General features: G+C 45.9%; 1 protein-coding gene across 2 annotated transcripts; it reads left to right on the top strand.

Annotated features, from left to right (window-relative positions):
- Positions 1–1,567: 1,567 nt before the first annotated feature.
- MORC3 (MORC family CW-type zinc finger 3) lies at positions 1,568–21,573 on the top strand. 2 transcript variants are annotated; one of them, XM_039553571.1, is made up of 17 exons: positions 1,568–1,648; positions 6,897–6,969; positions 8,340–8,472; positions 9,514–9,728; positions 10,019–10,166; positions 10,425–10,572; positions 10,660–10,791; positions 11,037–11,156; positions 11,560–11,657; positions 13,452–13,556; positions 13,666–13,788; positions 13,900–13,974; positions 14,542–14,584; positions 15,541–15,725; positions 16,228–17,059; positions 17,173–17,336; positions 19,937–21,573. In XM_039553571.1, exons 1-17 carry the CDS (start codon positions 1,610–1,612, stop codon positions 20,088–20,090), a joined length of 2,787 nt encoding a protein of 928 aa, XP_039409505.1. In that variant the 5' UTR covers positions 1,568–1,609; the 3' UTR covers positions 20,091–21,573. The 2 variants fall into 2 exon arrangements, with proteins under 2 accessions (XP_039409505.1, XP_039409510.1); XM_039553576.1 differs by lacking the exon at positions 19,937–21,573 and adding an exon at positions 19,229–19,930.
- The last annotated feature ends 1,530 nt before the right edge of the window (positions 21,574–23,103 follow it).

Below are 23,103 nucleotides of genomic sequence, written 5' to 3'. Positions count from 1 at the left end.
GGGTCGGGGGTTCCACAGCTGGGCCGGTTTGTGTAAGGGAGGATGGGTGTTCAGTGCCTCTGAGCAGAGGTTACACCCCAAACCTCCCCGCCCTCTCTGGGTAAACCTGGCCTCCGCGGGCTGTGGAAGAATCTCCGCTGTGTTTGGCTCTTTCGTGGACGCATTCCTCTCCCTCAGCCTTGTTTGTTTTTCCCGAGGCTGGGATGATTGAACAATAGCGTATCTAGGCAGCTTAACTTACAGTCCAAAGTTCCACTCGGATATCCCCAGGGAGGCTTCTGTGGTTGTAGCTTCTTTGCACAGTTTTTGTTATAATGGGCAAAACTCCTTCATAACAATGTTTAAGGCATGGACCATTTCAATCCCAGCACCACCATCATGTTCACCATTAAACCCCATCCCCAAGTGCCACATCCACAAGTTTTTTTTAACGTTTCCAGGGATGGTGACTCCACCACATCCCTGGGCATCCTGTTCCAATGCTTTACTACCCTTTCCTGGAAGAAACGTTTCCAAGTATCCACCCTGAGCCTGCCCTGGCCCAGCCTGAGGCCGTTCCCTCTCCTCCTGTCCCTGTTCCCTGGCAGCAGAGCCCGACCCCCCCGGCTGCCCCCTCCTGTCAGGGACTTGTGCAGAGCCACAAGGTCCCCCCTGAGCCTCCTTTGCTCCAGCCTGAGCCCCTTTCCCAGCTCCCTCAGGAGTTCTCCAGCCCCTTCCCAGCTCCCGGAAGCAGAAGAAATGCGAAAGCAGAAACTGCTCTGGGGAGCCGGACAGGGACACGCCGGGAGTCTGCCTGGAGAGCAGCAACGCTGTGGGAAAGTGCCCCGGTGGGAAAAGCCCTGGGGGTGCTGGTGCCAGCAGCTGGACACGAGCCCAGGGGTGCCCAGGTGGGCAGGAGGCCACTGGCCCCTGGGCTGGATCAGGAATTGTGTGTCCAGCAGGAGCAGGGCAGGGATTGTCCCTCTGTGCTGGGCACTGAGAGGCCCCTCGAGGGCTGTGCCCAGTTCTGGCTCCTGCAGGAGAGCCCTGGAGGGGCTGGAGCATGTCCAGGGCAGGGAAGGGAGCTGGGAAGGGGCTGGAGCCCCAGGAGCGGCTGAGGGAGCTGGGAAAGGGGCTCAGGCTGGAGCAAAGGAGGCTCAGGGGGGACCTTGTGGCTCTGCACAAGTCCCTGACAGGAGGGGGCAGCCGGGGGGGTCGGGCTCTGCTGCCAGGGAACAGGGACAGGAGGAAAGAGCTTTAAGCTGTGCCACGGGAGGCTCAGGTTGGACACCAGGAGGAATTTCCTCTTGGAAAAGGTGATCACGCATTGGAAGGGAGTTTGGAGTCCCTATCCCTGGAGGTGTCCCGGGACGGCCTGGAGGTAGTGCTCTGGGCTGGGTGACAAGGCGGGGATCGGGCACAGGCTGGACTGGGTGATTCCGGAGCCCTTTTCCAGCCGGAACAATTCCATGCCTCCGTTTCCCCTCACACCGCCCTCAGCCCCGGCCCCGCGCGCCGGGGAGGGGGCGTGGCCTCGCGCCAAGCCCCGCCCCCCGCGTGCGCGCGCCCGGCGCCGGAAGCGCCAAAGGGCCCCGGGAGGCGGAAGCGCGCGCGGGGCCGCGGCCTAAAGATGGCGGCGAAAACACAGGGAGGGATCCGCTTGAGCGCGGTGAGTGTGAGGGGGCGGCGGCACCGCGGCCGGCCGGGGGGAGCGGCCTGAGAGACCAGCTCGTTCCAAGCCGCTGCCATGGGCAGGGACACCTTCCATCATCCCAGGTTGCTCAGAGCCCCGTCCAAGCTGGCCTTGGACACTTCCAGGGTCACTCCCTCAGCGAGGGCGGGGAGCGCTGCCTCGTCTTTCCGGGGGGACGTGGGGCCGGGAGCTTTCCCGCCCTTATCCCGGCTCAGATCCTGGAAAATTAAGTTATATCGGTCCGGCTGGGCTGTGCTGAGGGGACGGTGAGGGCTGGGGGTGGGCTGGGTGTTGGGGGCGGGTTTTCCCAGCCTCTGGTGAGCGCCGTGACCTCTAATTGCCAACTTGTAACTTCAAATCTTAACTACTTTTATTGCAAGCGGCCTCATTACATTTTAACCCTAATTACATCTAAGGGGGGTGAGTGTTCACGCAGTTAAATGCTACTGTGTTGTGCTTTTCAGTTGCAGTATTGTTGCCGAGCTGTTGCGGCAGTTGGTCGTTTCTTTATTTGTGCTGATATAAATGGAGTTAAAGCTGCTTTTTCAGATGAAACAGGAGGGTTTTTTTCAAGTCAGTGCCTCTAAACCTCACCTTGAGCTACACCTGGCTCATCACCTTGCTTACAGAATGGTGGAAAGAAGCACGAGTACTACGATGAGTAACGTAGCAAATATTTGAGTGAAAAAGGTGTGTTAGGATATGCTCAGCACTGCTGGAATTACAGAATCATTTAGGAGGAGAAAAACCTCCAAGATCCTTGTGTCCAACCTCTGTCTGAAATTTTATCACCTAATATCAATTGATGTTATCTGAATTTCAATTTATATTACCCTAATAAAAGTTGCCTTGATTCTAGAGACGAGCTCTAAACATCATCTTCTTGAAGTTCAACAATTGCATTTTGATTGTGATTTCAGGCCTTTAATTCTTGCAAGTGTTTAAAATCCACAGATGGTGTGATATTTTATTAGAGCTGGGTTGTTCTGCTTGTTCAGATAAAGATTTTGATTTATTATTACTTTTTGGACATATCATGAGTCTTCTTGAGAGAAGAAAGTATCGATAATCAGCCTTTGCATCTGGTAGTTCAGAGTTTCAGATCATTCTCAGGTTGAAATCACTTTGGCAAGCTGCACTCTCAGAGGTACAAATGAAACAAGATGCCCTTGGTAACTTTCTGAATTATTTTTAGGCTGCTCTTTGGTTTTGTCTGTCGCAGGCTCAACTAAGAATTTGCATTCAGTGGCTTTCCAGTGAAAGCTGTGGGTTTTGTAGAGTTGTTGGGTTTTTTTTTTTCCTCAGGTGAAGCAGCTGATGCAGTTTGGGGCAGGTTTGTAAAAGGCTTTGTAATCCAGAGAATGGTGGGGAGAGCTGATGGTCCCAGTTCTTTGGGAATAGAAAGTATTTCCCGTGGTTTCAGAAGCACTTCCAAACAGCACAGGCACTTGGAAGGCCTGGTAACTCATTCCCACGCTGGAATTTCTCTCCTGCTGTTGCTCTGGCAATATTTTTGTCCAGCTGAACAATGAAGCAGCTGAGGGAGGGGATCCAGGTTAATATTTTAAGAGCGGCTTTTACTTTGGATCGATCCCTTGATGTGGTTCATTGCACAGTCGTGGAACTGGGATTGTGTAGCTGGGAGGGAGAGGAGGAAAAATTTCAGGAAGTTTCAGGAGGAATTTCTTCCTGGAAAGGGAGCTCAGGCCTTGGAAAGAGCTGCCCAGGGAGGTTTGGAGTGCCCATCCCTGGAGGTGTCCCAGGAAGGGCTGGAGGTGGCACTCAGTGCTCTGGGCTGGGGACAAGGTGGGCATTGGGCACAGCTTGGGCTCAGTGGTCTTGGGCGGCTTTTCTAACCTAAACAATTCCGTGAAAATGGCAGTGTTGTTCCCAAGAAGTTGTTACATAAGTGGAGGATAAACCAACATGCATTTTTCCACTCAAATGTGGGATAAGTTACTGCAGTGATGCCGTGTAACAAAACAGAAATTTATTATGTGCAAGCAATAAGTTCCAAAATGAGGCAAACTCTGCAATGGTTTTGGATTTGTGCAAACCTTGGGATCTGCAAGGGATGGGACAGTTCTGGTTTGCTTGGAAAACTAAAATTCCCAAAGCTGCTTGTCATTTTTGAGAGATAAACTGTTTTGTTCTTCAGTATTTGCTGGTTGTAACTGTAGGGGATGCTCTTCTCAGGACACTTTAAGTTCAGATATACCCAGCTGGAAGAAGTGGGACATTTGAGTTGTATTTGGCTGCACTTGGTCTCCGGAGGAGAAATGAAATTACTAAACAAAGCCTACTTAGTAACGAGATACGTTTGGCTGAGTGAGCAAAACAGCTGGATTGGCAAAGTGAGTGTTCATCTGGGGACCAGCTCTTACTGAACCTCAATTAATTATGAGCTAATTAAAGCGGTGCATTGATGAATTAAGTGTAAGGGGACAAATGGACTTAAATATTTCCTGATGAGTTCATCAGGACTTAGGGAGTGGTTGCTGACAGCCGGATTGCTCTGGAGGAAACTACAAAACTGATGGCCTTAACCCACTGTTCTGTTCTTTAATCTGGTTTTGTGCCCTTGTTTCAATGCCTGGTATGATGAAAGCCAGGCTGGATGGGGCTTGGAGCATCCTGGTCTGGTGGAAAGGGTCCCTGCTTGTGGCAGGGATTGGAACTGGATGATCTTTAAGGTCCTTCCCAACCCAAAGCATTCTGTAATTCTGTGATCAGATGGTGCTGTCTGCTCTGAGATAACTTTCCCATGAATTTCCTGTGGGATACTTGCTCGCTTTTTGCTGAGGGATGGGAGATGTTAGAGCCAAGACCCCATTTGTTCCAGTTCCCATCTTCCAGCCCTTCGACGACCTGCTACAATTCCCAGTTCTGGGAACCACCTTCCAGCCTTTCTCAAACCCTCCCCCAAGCAGTGGTCCAGAGAATATCAGCGCAATTCTAGTGATGTTGTTTTCAGAATTCCCAGTGGTTCACAGCAGTGAAATGAAGGGTGTGGAGCTGTTGTGTTACACAGGAAGGTTTTATCTCTGTGCACCCAGAATGATTTGGTTCACAGGGAAAAAAGGACATTTATTGGTGATGATGGCACTGTGGGTGACACTGAGGTTCTTTCCATCCTTCCTCAGCATTGTCTGATGGTCAGGGGAGGTGCTTCTTCCTTTTCAGGAGGAATTTCCTCATGGAAAGGGAGGTCAGGCCTTGGCAGGAACTGCCCAGGGAGGTTTGGAGTGCCCATCCCTGGAGGTGTCCCAGGAAGGGCTGGAGGTGGCACTCAGTGCTCTGGGCTGGGGACAAGGTGGGCATGGGGCACAGCTGGGCCTGGCTGGGCTGGGAGGGCTTTTCCAGCCTCAAAGATTCCATGAGATTCCCAAGTGTGAGTTGATGCCTCTGTCAAAACCACAGTCAGGACTTCTTGCCAGGTCCGTATTGCTGAAATTCCAGTGCCAGCAGGGAATCCTGCACTTCCAGCCTCCTGTGTGGCTGGAGTTGTTCTGTATTTCAGCAGGGAGCTGATCAGATGCAAATCCCTGAATGTGCATCCCTGTGGTGGGTTGGGATTTTTAAAAGTGATTTTGTTTTGCCAAGAAGGGACTTCAGGTGGGAAAAAACCCACTAATTGTTTGTTGTGTGTTTTGATCCTGAAGCTTAGAAAACAAAGGAGCAGATGCTGCCAGTTCTGTGGAAGTGAAGAGAATCACCCAGGGATCTGAGGATCCCCTGAGTTCCTGTACAGCAGAGGGAGAAATCCAAAGATCCTTTTGCCCACGTGCCATGGCACATGTGAAGTTTCCATTAATAGCCCAGAGGAATTTTCTCTCGGATTCAAAATTATTTGGAAGCATCTGTTGGGGGCACCCCTGCTTAGCCTGACTCAGTGCACCAGATTTTGTAAACCTGGAGCTCTGCAGCACAGATGGCAGCGAGGAACGTGGTGTCTGTTCCCACTTGTGCTCCAGGGAGAAGTGCAGGGATTAAGTTGCAGTTGGAAGTGTGTCATGTGCTGCTGTGACCTGAGAATCAAGGTGACGTTTCTGTTGCTCTGAACCAGGGGTGTTTCTGCTCCCTCTGCCTTCCTCCTGCTCTGGTACCTGGTTTGTGACTCTAGGATTTGCTTTTAGCATCATTCCTTTTCAACTTGGAGCCTTGAAGTGGTTGCTCGCTTTTATTTGAGCTTTACTTTTATTTACACTTTATACTGTTATAAAAGTGCTTGTCAGTGAGTAACCGTAAAAATTAAGTATGGATGTGTACACAGTATTTTAAAACATCTTTCTGATTTTATGTATATAATAATGTGGATTATATTCTGGTTTTTGTGTAACTCAGTGGTACAAGGGCTGTTTTCAGTGTTATGTGTCCATAGGTGCTGCTTTTTCTGCCATCAGCACAACTCTGGCAGTAGGGCTCGAGCCAATTGGTGCAGGGGGGTTTGTGTTAAAGGCCTTGTGAAAAGTGTAACCACAGATTTCCTCAGTGATAATGCAAACACAACTATCAGTTGCAGCAGTTAAAATTTCACCAACAGTTGCATGGACAGATCCTTAACTTACATGGATATTTAGTTCTGGTTTTCCTAGTCTTGAAGTGAATATATGTGAACCTAGGATGGGATGCTTGGCAATGCTTTTGTCACTAAGTTACATCCCATAAAGAGGTGCTTTTTTGCGTATTCCCACCTAATTCTGGTAGTGGCTGTGCCTTTGGTTACATAAAATGTGTGAGATCCAACTGCTTAAAGCACAAAGCACCCCTGGAGAGGGTCTGAGAGGTGATTTTGGTCACTGTGGGCACAGACAGTGACCCACGGAGGGTATTGGGTGCTGCTCACTCTTGGCATGAAGTTTGAATCCTGGTTTAAGATGTGAGTTTTTAACATCTGAGAGCTTCTCTTACTGGATTTGGAACCACAGCTTTGATGTTTTCTGTAGTCCCTGCCATCATTATATACTAGTAGTGCCTTGTATTTTTATAAAGATGAAGACTGCTAGGATGACAATATAACCCATGCTCAGAATATGCTGAGACTGTGCTGGATTTCCTCTTCAGGAGCTGAATCAACGTTCCCTGCCAATACCCAGAAATAAATTCAATTACAGCCTTTTGATAGGGATGTCCAAAACAGCTTCATGGAATGTTCCTTCCTTTAACAGACTGTTTTCTGCCTTGGAGAGCACAAACTAATGCCCTTGCTTGTGGTTTATTCCAGCTGTGCCCAAAGTTCTTGCACACCAACTCCACCAGCCACACCTGGCCCTTCAGCGCAATTGCAGAGCTCATAGGTAGGTGATCAATAGCTTGGAATAATTTTTGTTCCTTGTTACAAAACCTTTTTCCTTCAGGTAGAGGAAGACCCGGCTGAAGATCCTCAGTGTTTTGCTCTTTGTTCTGGTCCTGTTACCTGCATTACCTGGGGCTTGTGCATCTCTTTATTAGCTCCACCTTGCCTTTGATTTTGAACAGAAGTTAACGGGACATGTCCAGTGTTCCTCTTTTCCACAGTCAGGGAATGATGAGCAGCCTTACCTTCCCACACCTTCCCACACCTTCCCACACCTTCCCACACCTTCCCACACCTTCCCACACCTTCCCACACCTCCCACACCTTCCCACACCTTCCCACACCTTCCCACACCTTCCCACACCTTCCCACACCTTCCCACACCTTCCCACACCTTCCCACACCTTCCCACACCTTCCCACACCTTCCCACACCTTCCCACACCTTCCCACACCTTCCCACACCTTCCCACACCTTCCCACACCTTCCCACACCTTCCCACACCTTCCCACACCTTCCCTTCCCCCTAACAAAAGAAAAGAGGGATTTTTCAGCTGGATAAGGCCAAAGCTGTCGTAAAGGAGGAAACCAGAGCCCTGTGGCTGTGGAAAGGACTGGCTGTTTTGGGAGTAAAATATGTTAAATCATTTCAGCTCTTTTAACACTCCAGCTACTTCCAAACTTTCAGGTGTACCTGTACATCCTCTTTTGTGATGTGGAAATACATTTTACAAAATATTTCACTGTGATGCAATTTGGACTTAAAGTTTGTAGGAAGGAACCTGCCAAGCTGCAGTTCCTTTTATTGGCTTGAGCTGTTTTATGTCTCTCAGTTGAACCTGCAGAACAGGCAGTGAGGCAGAGGTGCCATCACATCCCACCTTTCCTCCCTCCTCACAGATCCCAGGGGGATGAGGGGAAGAGATGGAAGAAAGTGGTGTTGGGGCAGATGGGGTTGGGCCTGGCTTTGCTGCCAGGAGTGGTTTGTGGTGTTCTGGTTTCTGTTGCACTCGTGTTTCACTCTTTCACATCCTGTAAACACAAATTTGAGTCTGAAGCATTTTGCAGTTCCCCTCTGCAAGAGCTGAGAGAAAGTAAACATTGCACCAGCTGCTCTGCAGACAGGAAATGAAACTGGAACCTTGTCTTGCTTTCATTTTCTGTTCTCATGTGAGCTGCTCACCTCCAGCTACACTTTTTGCCTCTGTGTTGCTGCCATCGATAATCTGGGGAATTTTGTGCTGGTTTGGGTGAGGTTCTCCTGGTTTGGATGCAGCTGTTCCATCCCAACATTTTTAAAATGTGTTTGCACTTAAACAGTTGAATTTGTGCTGTTTAGTCTCCCACCCTGTTTGCTCTCCTTGCCCTCAGATAATGCCTATGATCCAGATGTGAGTGCCAAGCAGATCTGGATTGACAAAACCGTCATCAATGACAACATCTGCCTGACATTCACGGATAATGGGAATGGGATGAACTCGGAGAAGCTGCACAAAATGCTCAGGTAGGCAACCTCTTTACCTGCCTTGTGGAAATTCCAGTTCTGGTTCTGTTACTGCTCAGCTTATTCCTGTTTCTCATCTCTAATTCACTGATTTTGCTCATAAATTCAGCATTTCTGAAGGTAAGTGAATGTCCAGGTGAGACTCCAGAGCAGACAGGTACTACTAAAGCTTCCCTGTAACTTTGTCAGGGAACTTTCACCTCTTCGTTTCCTTTTATCCCTTCTCTCAGTGTTCCCTTGATGCTGTGGAAACTCTGTAGTGCCTACTAGTGGAGATAAGGAGAATTCAGAGCTTTTTCTAATTACTATCATCATAATCATTATTACTATTATTAATTGCTTTAGTTTAAGTTAGTGAATGAGAAAAGAAGGGAGATTCAGCTCAAACCCCTTGGAGTATTACTAATAGAAGCTATTGGAGAAGTTTTAATGAATGATAATGTGACTTGTCTTTTTATCTTTAAATATTCTGTGGGGTTTGAACTGATTTTTCTCTTATTTTTACAGTTAGCAAAGAGCTTTCTGTCCAATTTCTCTTTAGTATAAAAAACTGCTCTGCCTGCAGATTTAAATTTGAGTAAGATTGAGTTCAAGCTGTTATTTCTCTGTCAGATACCATAATACCACAATAACAGCTGCCTAAATTCCATATGCAGTTCCCTGCTTTACTTTAAGTGTGACCTGTAAATGGAAATGCAAACTTGTGGATCAAACATTTCCTAGGAAGTGGAGAGAGGAAAAAGACAGGGTTAGGGGCTTTTTTTAGAATGCCATAAGAATGCTTTTACACCTAATTCCAGACAGATGATATTTCTATGCCATACTTAAAAGCTGGGCGTGGATTTTCCCAAGTTTTTGCTGTGTGGTTTTAGCAGCATTGTCCAGGTGATTTTAGGATGTAATTGTGCAGGAGTCCCTGACCTCTGAAACAAGAGAGAAACTCGTTGGGTTATGTAATTTGGCAAGTCCTGCACTCGCATCTGCTGAACTCTCAAGTTTTCCAGGGATTTTTCCACTCTCCTCATGTTTCCCATGTTTCAGCTTCGGCTTCAGCGAGAAGTCGGTGATGAACGGCCGCGTTCCCGTGGGACTGTACGGGAATGGCTTCAAGTCAGGATCCATGCGCCTGGGAAAGGATGCCATTGTCTTCACCAAGAATGGGGAGACCATGAGTGTGGGGCTGTTATCCCAGACTTTCCTGGAAGTCACCAAAGCAGAGCATGTCATGGTTCCTATCGTGACATTCACCAACCAACATATCCTTTCAGCATTCCCAGTGAAGGGTTGTGGGCACATCCCAAATTTGGGAGATAGCATCACCAAAGGAAATCCTTGGCTGCTTTTATGGATGTTTATATCAAAATTTTCTCCTTGGAGAGGAGTCAAAAGGCAAAAAATTCTGTGAGATGCCATAATTTGTTAAAACCTTGAAGCTTGTAGGAGCTCTGAGATGTGGAATGAGAAGCTGGGAAGTGAGTCCAGAAATTTCCTCATTTTTTGGGATCATCACTCCATTCCAAGTCCCTCTCCTTAACACAGTGCCCACGGCAGATCAGTGATCCAGCAGAATCCAAGAACAGCCTCAAGGCCATCCTGACACATTCCTTGTTCTCTACTGAGGAGAAATTACTGGCAGAGCTGGATGCCATCATAGGGAAAAAAGGCACCAGGATTATCATTTGGAATCTTAGAAAGTACGATAAATCCAGTCTCTTGTCTCTCATTAATTTTACATTTTATTTCAGTGTATGCAAACACAGAAGGGTTTGGGGGTTTTTTGTGTGTGGAATAACTGGAAAAAGGCTGTGGGCACTTAAATAACTGGGAAGCTGGACTCAAAATCTATGAGGAATTCCCCTTTTTTTCCTTCTTTCCTGGCTCCACCACAATACCTCCCCTTGTATTTGCTTTTTTCCCCTATAATTAATACATTTTTCCATCTTAATTCTTAGAGATAAAAACGACAAACCAGAATTTGACTTTGACAAGGATAAATATGACATCAGAATTCCAGAAGACTTGGATGAAACAGGCAAAAGAGGCTACAAAAAACAGGAGAGACTGGACCAGATTGTTCCAGAAAGTGATTATTCGCTAAGAGTACGTGTTGGAATTTTAAAATTGGATTTATTTGTGGAATAAAAAGGGTGTATATGTTTTAATTTTAATATAATGTCTGTTTTGTAGGCTTACTGCAGTATTTTGTACCTGAAACCAACTATGCAGATCATCCTGAGAGGACAGAAAGTGAAAACACAGCTGGTTTCCAAAAGTTTGGCCTTCATCGAGCGGGATATTTACAGACCCAAATTTCTCAATGTATCCTTTAATATTTCCATTGCTGAGCTGAATTCTGTGACTTGTTATGGCTGGATTCTTCTGGGTGTGTTGCAGTTCCACTGATAAAATTTGGATTGTTTTGGGGGGTTTTTTGGTTTTTTTTGAAGTCATACTGAAGGAATTATCTCAATATAAGAAAAGAAAGTTTTTAGACCCACTCAGAGTAACTCTGGTTTTTGTGTTCCATGAGATTCACCCTATTTTTCCTTAATACCTGCTAAAAGGCCAAAACAGTCAGAATTACTTTCGGATTTAACTGCAGAAACAAAGATCATTATGGAATAATGATGTACCACAAAAATAGACTCATCAAAGCTTATGAAAGAGTTGGCTGTCAGTTAAAGGTAAGAAATTGAGCCTTCAAAATATTTTAGCATCTTGACAAATTTCATTCAAATGCTGATTTTAAAAAAGAATATGGATGGAAAGTAGGATATTGATGTATACTTTATAAAATCACATTTTTTGCTGTGTGCAGCAGTTAAAAATCATATTAAATTGTTTGGTTTTGAGGTTGTTTGATACAAAAATATCTGAGCATATCTTTCAGGACAAAAAGAGGGGTGGAAGAGAGGATTTGTTATTTAGGGGGTTTATATCAAGATTCTCTCCTTGGAGAGAAGTCCTAAGCCTAAGAAAATCCTTTTTACCCAATGTAGATGTAGTTAATGATTACCTCCAGCAAACTCTTGCAATATTGGCACGGAATTTGGGTTGGTTTTCCTGATAAACCTTCATTCCTTGCAGGCAAACAACATGGGCGTGGGTGTTGTTGGGATTATTGAATGCAACTTCCTAAAACCAACTCACAACAAACAAGATTTCGACTACACCAACGAATACAGGTATTTTTATCTGCACTTTCTACCCCATATTGTCATTTCCTGGGAAATACTTGATATAGCTGCTTCTTTAAATAGGAAGAAGAAAAGTTTATGGTGTTCTGGCAAAACCTGGTTTAAATGCAAACAACTCCTTTTAGACCCCTTTTTCTCTGCCCCCTCTTTGTCTCCTTCTGTTTCCTTATAAACTTTCTCCCACTCCACGTATCCATACCAGCCTTGTTCCCATGTTTTTCCCTGGATGTTCTTTTCCCTGGCTGTTTCCCTGGCTGCTTAGGAGGAGGCATTTTCCATGTGCCCAACAGTACTTTTCATGTGGATATGGAAATTTGTGATCCCTGAACCATTTCCTGTGTGAGGCGCCAACAGTTCCCTTGGCAGAGGGGCAGGAATTGGGAATGCCCTTGGCAGGCACAGTGAGCAGGGAATGTTTTCCACTTGTTGGGCTTTTTTTGAACACTCACATGAAAAGGGGGTTTCCTCAATCCCTTGGGTTTGATTTGTCTGTCAGCCCCCCAATAAATCTGGGACCTTTTGTGTCCAGCCAGTCTGTCCAAAATATAATTAAATCAATATCCAGACAAGTGGGGAGAATCACAGGATCCTTAAGGTTGGAAAAGACCTCCAAGACCTCCAAACCTTTGAGTTCCTGGACATAACTTTGGGGTGGAGGTGTGAGTTAATCTTACAATTAAATTATAATGAACCAAGTTGTTCTGAGGAGAGTGATTTCACCCCAGCTGCTGCTTCAGCAGCAAAACAGCTTCTCCTGTCTTGGCTGCTCTGTGCTTTCTGAGCTTCTGGTCCCGTGGAGTTCCCATTCCTGCAGAGATTCCAGCAGAACCTGGCTGTGGTGTCTCTGCTTTGCTTCACCCTCCTCTCTCTAAGCCTGTGCTTCAGGTTGCTGTGTTAACATCCAGGGACAGATTCCCTGCATGGCAACTGCATTCCATCCAGGAAGCAGAAAGTGCATTTCACCTTTAATTTCAGTACTGTTACACTTTTAACGGGAATGGAACTTCCCAGCTTTCTCTGATTTTTACCCCCACATTTGGCATGTGAGTGGGCACAGTGATACCACACTTGAAAAGTCTTCTAGAAAGGTTTTTCTGCCAGGAGTGCTCCAGGCTTTCAAAAGATGGTTTTGTTTTGGGCTGGGAAGTTGTGAACCTGATGTAAAGGTGCTCTGCACTTCCTGCCTCCCCAGAAAAGGGATGTGATTTGGAATGTGATCCCATCCATGCATCCCTGCTCATTTCTGCCCTTCTGGTGCCTCCTGGCTCAGCAATCCCTGCCTGGGTTCAGAGGTGACCTGGATTCAAACTCTCTGGGTCACATGAGTTCACTGCACAAACATTTGTGTTGGTTCAAGGCCCGGGGCGGTGTCAGGTGGCTGGGCCTGGTTACTCATCCACTGGATTGCTCAGAGGTGAATTCCACAGGCTGACAGGAGGCTGTCCTCACCTTTAGCTCACCTGTGGGGTTTGTTATTGTTCCTCACCTCTCCCTCCTGTGTGGGCCAGCTCTGGGAGTCCCTGAGCTGCACGATGAGCCCTGAGCAGGAAACAAAGCTAAAAATGAACCTGGGTGAGACTGGCCTGCTCCTTTAGCAGTGTGGAGACTTTATCCTGCATTAAAGTGACCAAATGTTTGCCAGCTCCAGCTTTTTTCCCACTGTTGTGCAATTAGAAATACTAAAGTGCTTCATGCCCTTATTCTGTCACTGGAGTTAATAAAGGTTCTTTCTGTGCTAGAATTGGATTATTCAAGGTGGTCTTTCAATTCTTTTCTTTGTAGACTCACGATAGCAGCACTGGGAGAAAAGCTCAATGATTACTGGAACGAGATGAAAACCAAGAAAAACGAGGAATATCCCTTAGCTCTGCCCGTCGAGGAGATCCAGTGAGTCCCACCGTGACGGCAGAGAGCTGAACACACTGTCACTGCTTTATCTGACATGAGAACACTCTGCCATGTGCAAACCCTGATTCATTTTGGTTTTTTACCCCAGGAAACAGCCTGACCAGACGTGGGTGCAGTGCGACGCGTGCCTCAAGTGGCGGAAGCTCCCGGACGGCATCGAGCACTTGCCAGAGAAGTGGTACTGCTCCCTCAACCCTGACCCGCAATTCCGGTAAGGACACAGGCCAGGGGCTCCTCCCAGTCCTTACTGATCACCTGGCAGCAGCAGGGGTGTTCAGCTCTTTCTGTTGTGGGTTTTTTCCTGTTCCTTTCCCTCCCCCAGGAATTGTAATGTGCCAGAAGAGCCAGAGGATGACGATTTAATACATCCGACATATGAGAAAACCTACAAGAAAAAGTGAGTTCTGGAGACTTTTACAAGGGGCTCAACACTAAAAACTACCAAGGAGAGCCAGCTCCCACAGCTCCCACAAGGATGTAGCTCCACAGGAATTGGCAGTGTGGGAATAGGTTGGGATGTCCCAGAAGCAAAATCTGAGGGCTGTTAGGAGACCTTGGCTTTGTTACTTTCAAGGTCCACATTGAGGCAGCTGAAAAGCTCAATACATTTATTTAAGAATTAAAGGGTTCTTTGCTAAGGTGTATTACAGTGTATGACAAAAACTGATTTGGGTAATTGTAATGCTGGCTCACATTCTAGAAAGGAGAGTTTGGGGTTGTTTCAATATTTTAAAAATAAATAATCTGAGAGGGAACTTACTTGAGGTTAAGCTAACTTCAGACCATACAAGCTTCCAGGTTCTTGAGGAAATTTTCATTTAATAAACAAGAGTACTTTGATTATTGTATCTAGCTGAGATGAGGAGTACTGTGTTTGCTTTTAGATCTTAGATTTCGTCTTTATAATGAATGAACAGTTTGAATCTAAGCTTTTAATTTATATTTTTTCCTTGCTGCTGTGCAGGGACAGGGAAAAACTGAAGAGGCGACTGGAGTACAGCCACCAGGTAACTCCTGAAGCTGGCAGGAGCCTGCCCTGGGTACAAATGTCTGCTTTAACATCCAGTTTTACTCTGATGGCTCTGCAGGATTTGCTCACCATGAGGAAACCCAAAATCCCCTTTCTTTGCTGCTCAGTGATGGAAAATCCACCATTTCTGTCTCATTAGGAAAGTGTTTGAGAGGGACAAAGGCCTTTCGCCAAAACTAAAAGATATGTCAGTCACTTGTGGCTGTTTTTATGGCATGAACCCAATTCTTGAAGGGGGATTTGTTGGAGAGAGATGTCATGAGGATATGAAAGTAAAGATACCCTTAAAAGTGGGGATCTCAGGGGGTGGGGATGGACAGAGCTGGAACAGCTACACTTGTGCAAGGAGATGCTCAAATTCAGATTAAATCCAGATGCAGACCAAGGTGTTTGATGGGAATGTCTGAATTGTAACTCAGAATCAAATTTGCTAAGTGTGATTTAATTTCAGTTGCATTCAAAGTCAATTGCTGACCTAAGATCATTTCTGGAGAAGAGATGCTGCATGTGTTGTTTTAACCTATTTATTTCATTTTATTGTTTCTCTGCCATTAGATCTCCCCCAGTACAAAAGTAATTTCTAGAAGTGAAACAAAAATTGCTCATTTTGGGCAAACTGAGTGAACCCTGAGCATCTTTCCCAGGGATGTCTGTCCTGGAGTTTGTGTCTGATGGGCAAACTCCAGACAGAGACACAGCTTGGGAAAAGCTCTTGCCTGGGATTCTGCACAGCACTTTCAAATGGAAAACTGGGATTTGCAATAGTCTAGCCAGCCTTTCTCGTCCCAAAATCCTGAGCCTGGGTTCAAGGAGGTACTTGGATATGTAGGTGTCAGAATTTTAGGTGTTGGTATATAAAGAACTGCTTAAATCTATCCCGAAGAATCTACTAATATCTGTTTATTTCCATTCTTAACTTACATTGTCTTATAGATCAATAATGAAATGTTTTTAAAAACATCTGTTTCTTCAAGTAAAGACTTCAAAACATTCTCAACTCCGAATGCAAAGGAAGCTCTTCCAAGATTACTTTTACCAAAATCATCAGATGCTTCTGTTAGAAGATCTCTGCCTATTTTAATTAAAGTATCTTCCCCTCATTTGGATCCTGACAGCAGGTGAGTGGACCTGCACAAAGTAGATTCCTGTTTATTTTTAAAATTAATAACTTCTTAAGGAAAATGATGGTGTTGGGGGCAGCTTCAGCTACTAAAATTCCTGTGGGAATTCTGGGAGCACAGGAAGCTCCAGGTTAAAGGGACCTGGAGACTTTGTCAAGTACAAAAGTGAATGCAACAAAATGACAAGGAGCATTTTTAGTGATTTGTCTGCTTAGGAGCAGAGTTTGTGTTATCCACAGGCTGTTCTCCTGTAGGGATGTTCCTGGGAATACTGAGTCTGTTTCAGAATAATGTGTGAGTGTGTTGATGGCAGGCACTTGTTTTTACAGGAATTTAGTCTGGCTACACAAATTGAAATCCCCTGCAGGGGGACATCCCTTTCTAGTTCTGGAGTGGTGGTTTTTGAACAGTGCTCAGAAAAACACTGAACATGGCTGGAAACGAATGATTTGGCAGCATCTGAGCAATAAACTGATTATTTTAATGTTTTCCTCCTCAGTCTCAAAAGGAAGACACAGAGTTGTGTGACACCTGTGTCCCTAAAGACACCTCGGCTCGGTGACAAAACATTCAACAACCATGAGGAGGAAGATGATGATGAAGATGTCATCATTTTAGAGGAGAGCAGCACTCCAAAGCCTTCAGCAGATCCTGATGTTCCCGTGGTAAAAACGGAATGTATCTGTTTGGATCAGGAGGAAAAGCAGAATGTAAACTCTCCCGTGGGAGAACCCTGCAGTGCAACCACTTCAGAGGCAAAAAATGAACAGCTGAGCTCAGCAACACAGACAGAGCTCCCAAACCTGGTGGTGAAAAAGGAAGAGGTGGAAGACATCCCAGTCCAGGTTCCTGTGGCAGGGTTGGAAAGGGAACAGCAGAAGGTGAATGGTGTTCCTGAGACATCTGTAGAGATGGAAAATGAACTGAAAAATCAGCTGCAATTATTGAACAGAGAAAAAGAAATGTACCAAAGCAAATGTGAAGCGTTAACCAAACAAGTGGAAACACTGGAACAGCAGCTTTTGGAGATGAATAATAAATATGTAAAAAAGGAAATGTGCCATCAGGCAACGGAGACAGTTCCCTCCTTTGGAGAAGGAAGCACTGACGGGAGGAGTTTGGCCGAGGTGACAGCTCTGTATGAGCAGGCCTTGGGGGAAATAGCAACGCTCAAGGAGCAGTGCAGCACCCTGCAGAACCTAAAGACTGAGTGCAGCAAATGTGCTGATGGTGAGAGCAAGAGTGAGGTGGATGAGATTGCTGTGCAGCTGGATGAGGTTTTCAGGCAGCTGGACAAGTGCACCATTGAGAGAGACAGATACAAAAGTGAGGTATGTTTGTTAAAACACTTCTATCACTTAAATTATCTCTATTTTTACTGCCTTTTCATAGCACACAGTGTTTTGAATAGTTTTGACAGCTTTATTTTTATTTTGATTGCCAGATTGAAGTCCTAGAAGTGGAGAAAAATCAGATGGCCTGTCAGTGTGAGGAGCTCAAGGCAGAGCTGGCACAGTTAAAAGCTTCAATCCCACAGGCTGTAGCACATGCAAATGAGTCTACCACCAGTAAAGTAGAAGACTCTGTAAATTTTTCTGATGGAGAAAGGTATCAGTTTTGCTCTTTCTAGATGTTATTTCAAGATTTTTGCTTGTTGGTTGTATTTGAAATGTTTTGATGAAGGTTATGTCTGATAATTGTATAATAAAATGTGATGCTTGGAATTCTTTTCTACTGCCTTTTGTGACTCCTAACGAATGTTGATTTTTTTTTTTTTTTAATCAAGTGATGTTTGTGATTTATGATTTGTGTGAGCAGGGTTAGCCACTGCACAACAGAATGGCAAACTGATACTTCTTAAAGTATCCAAAATGTTGGATAATTTCTGAACACAACTTGCAAACCAAGGAAAGAAAAGGGAGGCAGGAAAGAGGGTGATCATTATTTCATGCTGTGTAATGAACTTCACTTTGAGAATCTGTTTTTCTTTTGAATCAGCTGAAAAAGAGTCTGGATTTGAAACCTTCCTGTATCAACTCCTTGCTGCAGGCAAATCCTGTGGAATCAGGGTCCAGGGCATGTCTTGGAAGGGCTGAAACTTCCAACTAGAGAGCTTGCAGCTCTTGGAAGTGGGAACAGCACACATGCGAAAAAACCCAGAGCAGGAGCTGAGGTCCCAAGGGGGGAAGCATCACCTGTGATAGAAAGGGACTCCGTTAAAGGACCATTTAAACAAATTGATCCCTGGGATGAGAGGCATTTCAGAGGGAGCTGGCCTTGTAGTATCTCCAAAAGTTGACATTCCTGGAAAAAGGCAGTTGTTATGCCCATATTTAGGACAGCCCGAGCTCATTCTGGCACTGTAGCTTCAATCCTGGGGAAAACATGGAATAAATCTACCTGGAAGCCACCTGCAGCCCCTTGAGAGTCAAAAGGGAGTAAGGACAACCAGCATGGGGTGACTGAGGGCAAACTGGGGATGAGCAGCAAGGCCAGGAATGGAAAAGGCCTTTGCGCCTCAAGTCCTGTGTCCAGTTCTGTGTCACTTCAAAAGGACATTGAGGGGCTGGAGTGGGGCCAGGGAAGGGGCTGGAAAACACATCCTGGGAGGAGCAGCTGAGGGAGCTGGGAAAGGGGCTCAGCCTGGAGCAGAGGAGGCTCAGGGGGGACCTCACTGCTCCCCACAAGTCCCTGCCAGGAGGGGCAGTGAGGGGGGGTCGGGCTCTGCTGCCGTGTGCCAAGGGAAAGGAGGAGAGGAAATGGCCTCAAATGGCACCAGGGGAGGCTCAGGGTGGAGATTGGAAACAATTTTTCCCTGCCAGAGTGGTGAGGCCTTGGGATGAGCTGCCCAGGGAGTGCTGGAGTCACTGTCTCTGGGAGTGCTCAGGAGGAGTCTGGATGTGGCCCTTGGGGACAGGCTTTGGGGTGAGGGTGGAACTGGGTAATCACAAAGGTCTCTTCCACCCCTGAGGATTCTGGGATTCATGGCTTGGGTGACAGACCAAAATGAACTCAATAAATTCCTGATGCCATCAAATTGGAGGGAACTCAGGAGGGCAGAGCTGCTGCTGAGGGACTTTGACAAACTGGAGAAATGGGCTGGGAAAAAAGCTCCTGAAAATTCCACAAGGGCGCCTGGGAAGTGCATGCAGGAGAACCAGCTGGAGACAGCTCCTGGGAAAGCAGCTGGGAGGAAGGTGCCTGGTGGTGCTGGGGGCGTGGCAGTGCAATGTGAGCTAGCAGTGCACTCTGCTGGTGGCACAAACCAGTGCCTACTGGGCTGGACTGGCCAGGGCTGGAGAGTGACTCGTGCTGGGCACTGAGAGACCAACCAGGGAGTGTTGGATCCAGCTCTCACTCCCTGCTGTGACACTGGCAGAGGGTGGCAGGGGAGTGGAGGATGAGCTGGATAATTTCCAGAGACCCTTTTCAATCATAAAGAAGAAACTTACCCACATTAAAATTGATCCGTCAGCATTAAATTTTATTTTTCCTTATAGCTCTGACTTGTGTTTACTAAAAGAATTAGCAAATAAATGCAGGACTTGGAAGTAACTTCCCCCACAAGTTGATGGAGATATGGCAGCACTGGGAGAACTGGTTATGGAGATGATAAAGGATCTGAGAGTAGAAGGAATTGGGCCACAGAAGGGATGGCTCATGGCAAAACAATTTGATCAGGAAGAGGACACAGCAAGGACATCCAGGAGAGAAACCAAAAAAGGGAGGCACAGCCTTTTCCCTGGAGTATAACTCTTATTTTCTATTCATATTTTAAAGTCTTTGGACAAATTCCTCCTTCTTGCCTTCTCCTCTCTTTTTCTCTCCTTTTGTTCCTGTGGGTTGTGGTAGTTGGGGTTTCTAAATGGATAAAAATACCAGGATTTAATACTGCTTTGAGAAATAAAGCTGGTGTGGGGTGGAGGATTGTACTAATGCCTACTCAGAAATATTTCTGATGGGAGTTCAGTTTAGTATTGGTTTGAAACTAAGGGAATATTCACCTTCTAGCTGAAAAACTGAAGAGAAGCTTGGAAAAACTGGTAGATTTAGAAATAATCTTGATGCAGTTTTACCTGCATCGGTTTTTTTCTTGGTTTATGGGAGTGATGGAGCCTCTCCAGTCTGGATTAGCAGTCCAGCTCTGTTAGGTGAAGGACTCTGAGCATTCCACCTCCATCTAATCCTGTCTAATTCTCTCTCCCCAGCCTGAAGCTCCGCTCTCTCCGAGTGAACGTGGGACAACTCCTGGCCACAATCATGCCTGACCTCGACCTGCAGCAAGTGAATTATGACATTGATGTGGTGGATGAAATCCTAGGGCAAGTTGTAGAACAAATGCATGAGATCAGCAGTACTTAATAGCTCAGTGTTTCAGCAGTGTTTTATTGCTCTTCCATTATAACCTTTAGGTTCCAGATTGTAAATAGAGCTGCTTCACTTTATATATTTGACATAGGTGGATCTCTCAGTGTAAATATTCCACATGTTTAGCTGTTCCCTTCACTTCCTCTTCAAGGAGCACTGTCAGTACTGACCGACCCTGATGTACTTAATTAAGGATTTTGCTTTGGAAATGTATTTGTAATTAAATTTGCAGATATTTTTACTATTAGGAATCTTAATACTTTTCTACAGACACCTTTTCGTTGACTTTGGATCTTATATAAGCATTAATACCTGTGAGTATTTCCTCTTCCAAAGTAGTGGAATATCTTAGAAATGCAAAAAAACCAACTTCCTTGATTTCCTTCCCAGAGTTGTTGTATCCCAGTGTTGTTCCATTGCTCCCAGCAATGTTCTGTGTTGCATCCATGGGATAGAAATGTAAGTAGTAGGTGAGAATTTGGGGAATATTTGTGTGTTTCTACCAAAAGAATGCTTCTTTAAGGGTTTTATCCTGAAAACTGGTGATGGACCAGTTGGATGGAAGCACTTGGAAAAGGAGGGATGTTTCTTCATCTGTGGTGTAAACTACAGTGAGCTGGAGCTGAAAATGTTCAACTGCTTTAGACAGTTTTTATTATAGGAAAGGTAAGGGAATTCCTCTTTTTCACATCTCCCCTTTTAGAGTTCTGTGCTCTAAATCTTCCCATTTGTCCATGGAAGATGGGTGGGAAAACCTGGAAGCAACAGTACCGAGAGAAATTCCCAGCCAGCTGCAGGGGTTTCTTTCCAAGTCACTGGGAATGACAAACTGGGTGGCAAAGACAGCAAATCCATCTTTTCCTCTGTGGTGGGACTGGTCACCCAAAGAGCCATCCAGAAAAATGGGTCTTGCTTAAGTATAAAAAATAAATTTAAAAAATCATTTGAAAATCATTTAATTAGTGTTCAATATGTTAATTCTTAGGAAGTATCTTGTTGTTTTTTTTTTTAATTCAGCCAGTATTGGCTTTTGCACTGCTACTGTCCTGAGTTAATTCCTTGGTGTCCCTTTCAGTTGTAGTTCAGTGGAATTTTTTCCATGGACAGTATTTCAATGGAAGATCTCTCTCTATGCCAATAAGGGGAATGCACTACTGTTGTACTTTATAAAGGAGAAATTGAATGTTTGATTTGGGAAGAGGTGGCTGTAATATAACTACGTATGACTTTTGCAAAGTTTATATTTCCCATTTCTTGGTGTGTAGCTTTTCCATTTCTTAATCATTATTTATTACGTTTCATCAGACTGTAGCTGAATTTCTTGTAGACAACTGGCAAAATAGAGCACATGTCTATATAAAAAATGGCAAATTTACAATGTACATTTACACTTTGGACAATGGTGGACTTATGGAAATGGTTTCTATTTACTTGTTAAAATGTATTTTTTGTAAAAAATAAAAAGATATAAATCTGAGTTTGCAGAATCTCAGCTTGTGTTCGTTTCTAAATAAACCCCGTGCGGAATGGCTGAAGTGTTGGGTGTTACAAGGAATCCTGGCTCAGTCTGGTGTTGGACTGGGCACACCAGTATGGAAATGGTATGGGAATGTCCTGGAGATGGAAAAAGCAGCACTGTTATAATCCAGGGGGTGTTAATGGAATGGAACTGAATTTCAGGAAGTTCTGGTGTTGGATACATGGATGTGCTTCCCTGCCTTCTGCTGCAGGAGTGGAAGTTCACCAAGCACGTGGACTTGCACCATCCTGGCTTCCTAAGGGAGGTCCTACTGCCATGGAACTCCTCATGACTTTGTAAAAATAATTTTAAAATCCCCTATGCTGTACACATCCTTCTCCCTCAGCTGGAACAAGGATAAGGAAGGGGTTGGATGGTTGCATCCAGAGGGTTGTGGGTCAGGGTCTGGAGAGCAGGATTGGGGGTCCCTGGGGTGTGGAGACTGGGATTAAGATCGATGGAGATGGATGAGGAGAGGACATCTGTCAGGATTTAGTTCAATAAATGGTCTCAAACACTGCTAAAGGAGGGAGTTCCCACTGGATAACTCACCTAAGACATAGATGGCAAACAGGAAGGTGTATATTCCAGGCCTACATGGAGAGGAAAGGTTTGGGATGAGCACAGCACAGGGCAGATTCCACTGTCCAGACAGTGGGAAAAGTGCAGATTCAACACCAGGAAGGTGCCAGGCTTGGTGAAGCAGATTTGGGTGACCTGTTTGGACAAAAATTCCCACCCTGGCAAACTGGGGGAAGAGGAAACAACTGCCATCCCAGTTTGTGGAGGGAAGGGCAGCTGGAGCCGGGCCTCATCCCTCTGTGTGGACAGGCTGCCACCTCTGCCATGGCTGCCCTGCCCAGGGACCTGAAGGGACACTCAGAGCTGTGGCACAGAGGTGGTGAGTCTGGGGGAGATGGAACCACAGCCCCACAGCCCATCCTGGGCTTCTCTCGCAGCCCAACAGCCCCGTGCTCAGGTGTTATTGTCCCCCCTCAGGGTGGCACAGGAGGGCACAGCTCCTGCCATGGAGCACTGGCACAGCACAACGCTGGGAAGGATCTGAGCATCCTGTTGGCCCCGGAGCTGCAGCAGGAGCTGAAGAGGAGGGCCCTGGCACAATGTGGAGCCAGAGGGACTTTTGGGCTGTCCCAAGGAGAAGACTCCAGAATGACAATGACAGTGAGCTGTGCCACAGGGATGACAACAAAGAGCTCTCCCATGGGGATAGAAAGGCTGAGAGAACTGGGATTGTTCAGCCTGGAGAAGGCTTTAGGGTGACCTAATTGTGGCCTTCCAGCACCTGAAAGGAGGTGACAAGAAAGATGGAGAGAGAAAATTTCCAAAGGATGGAGTGACAGGACAAGGGAGAATGGATTCAAAGTAAGAGAGTAGGTTTAGATTCGATATTAGGATGAAATTGTTCCCTGGGAGGGTGGGCAGGCCCTGGCACAGGGTGCCCAGAGCAGCTGGGGCTGCCCCTGGATC

The sequence above is a fragment of the Corvus cornix genome, chromosome 1, assembly GCF_000738735.6.
Source record: "Corvus cornix cornix isolate S_Up_H32 chromosome 1, ASM73873v5, whole genome shotgun sequence".
NCBI classification, from domain to species: Eukaryota; Metazoa; Chordata; class Aves; order Passeriformes; family Corvidae; genus Corvus; species Corvus cornix.
The sequence above is the reverse complement of the archived record's forward strand: the minus strand, read 5'-3'. Positions and strand labels throughout refer to the sequence as shown.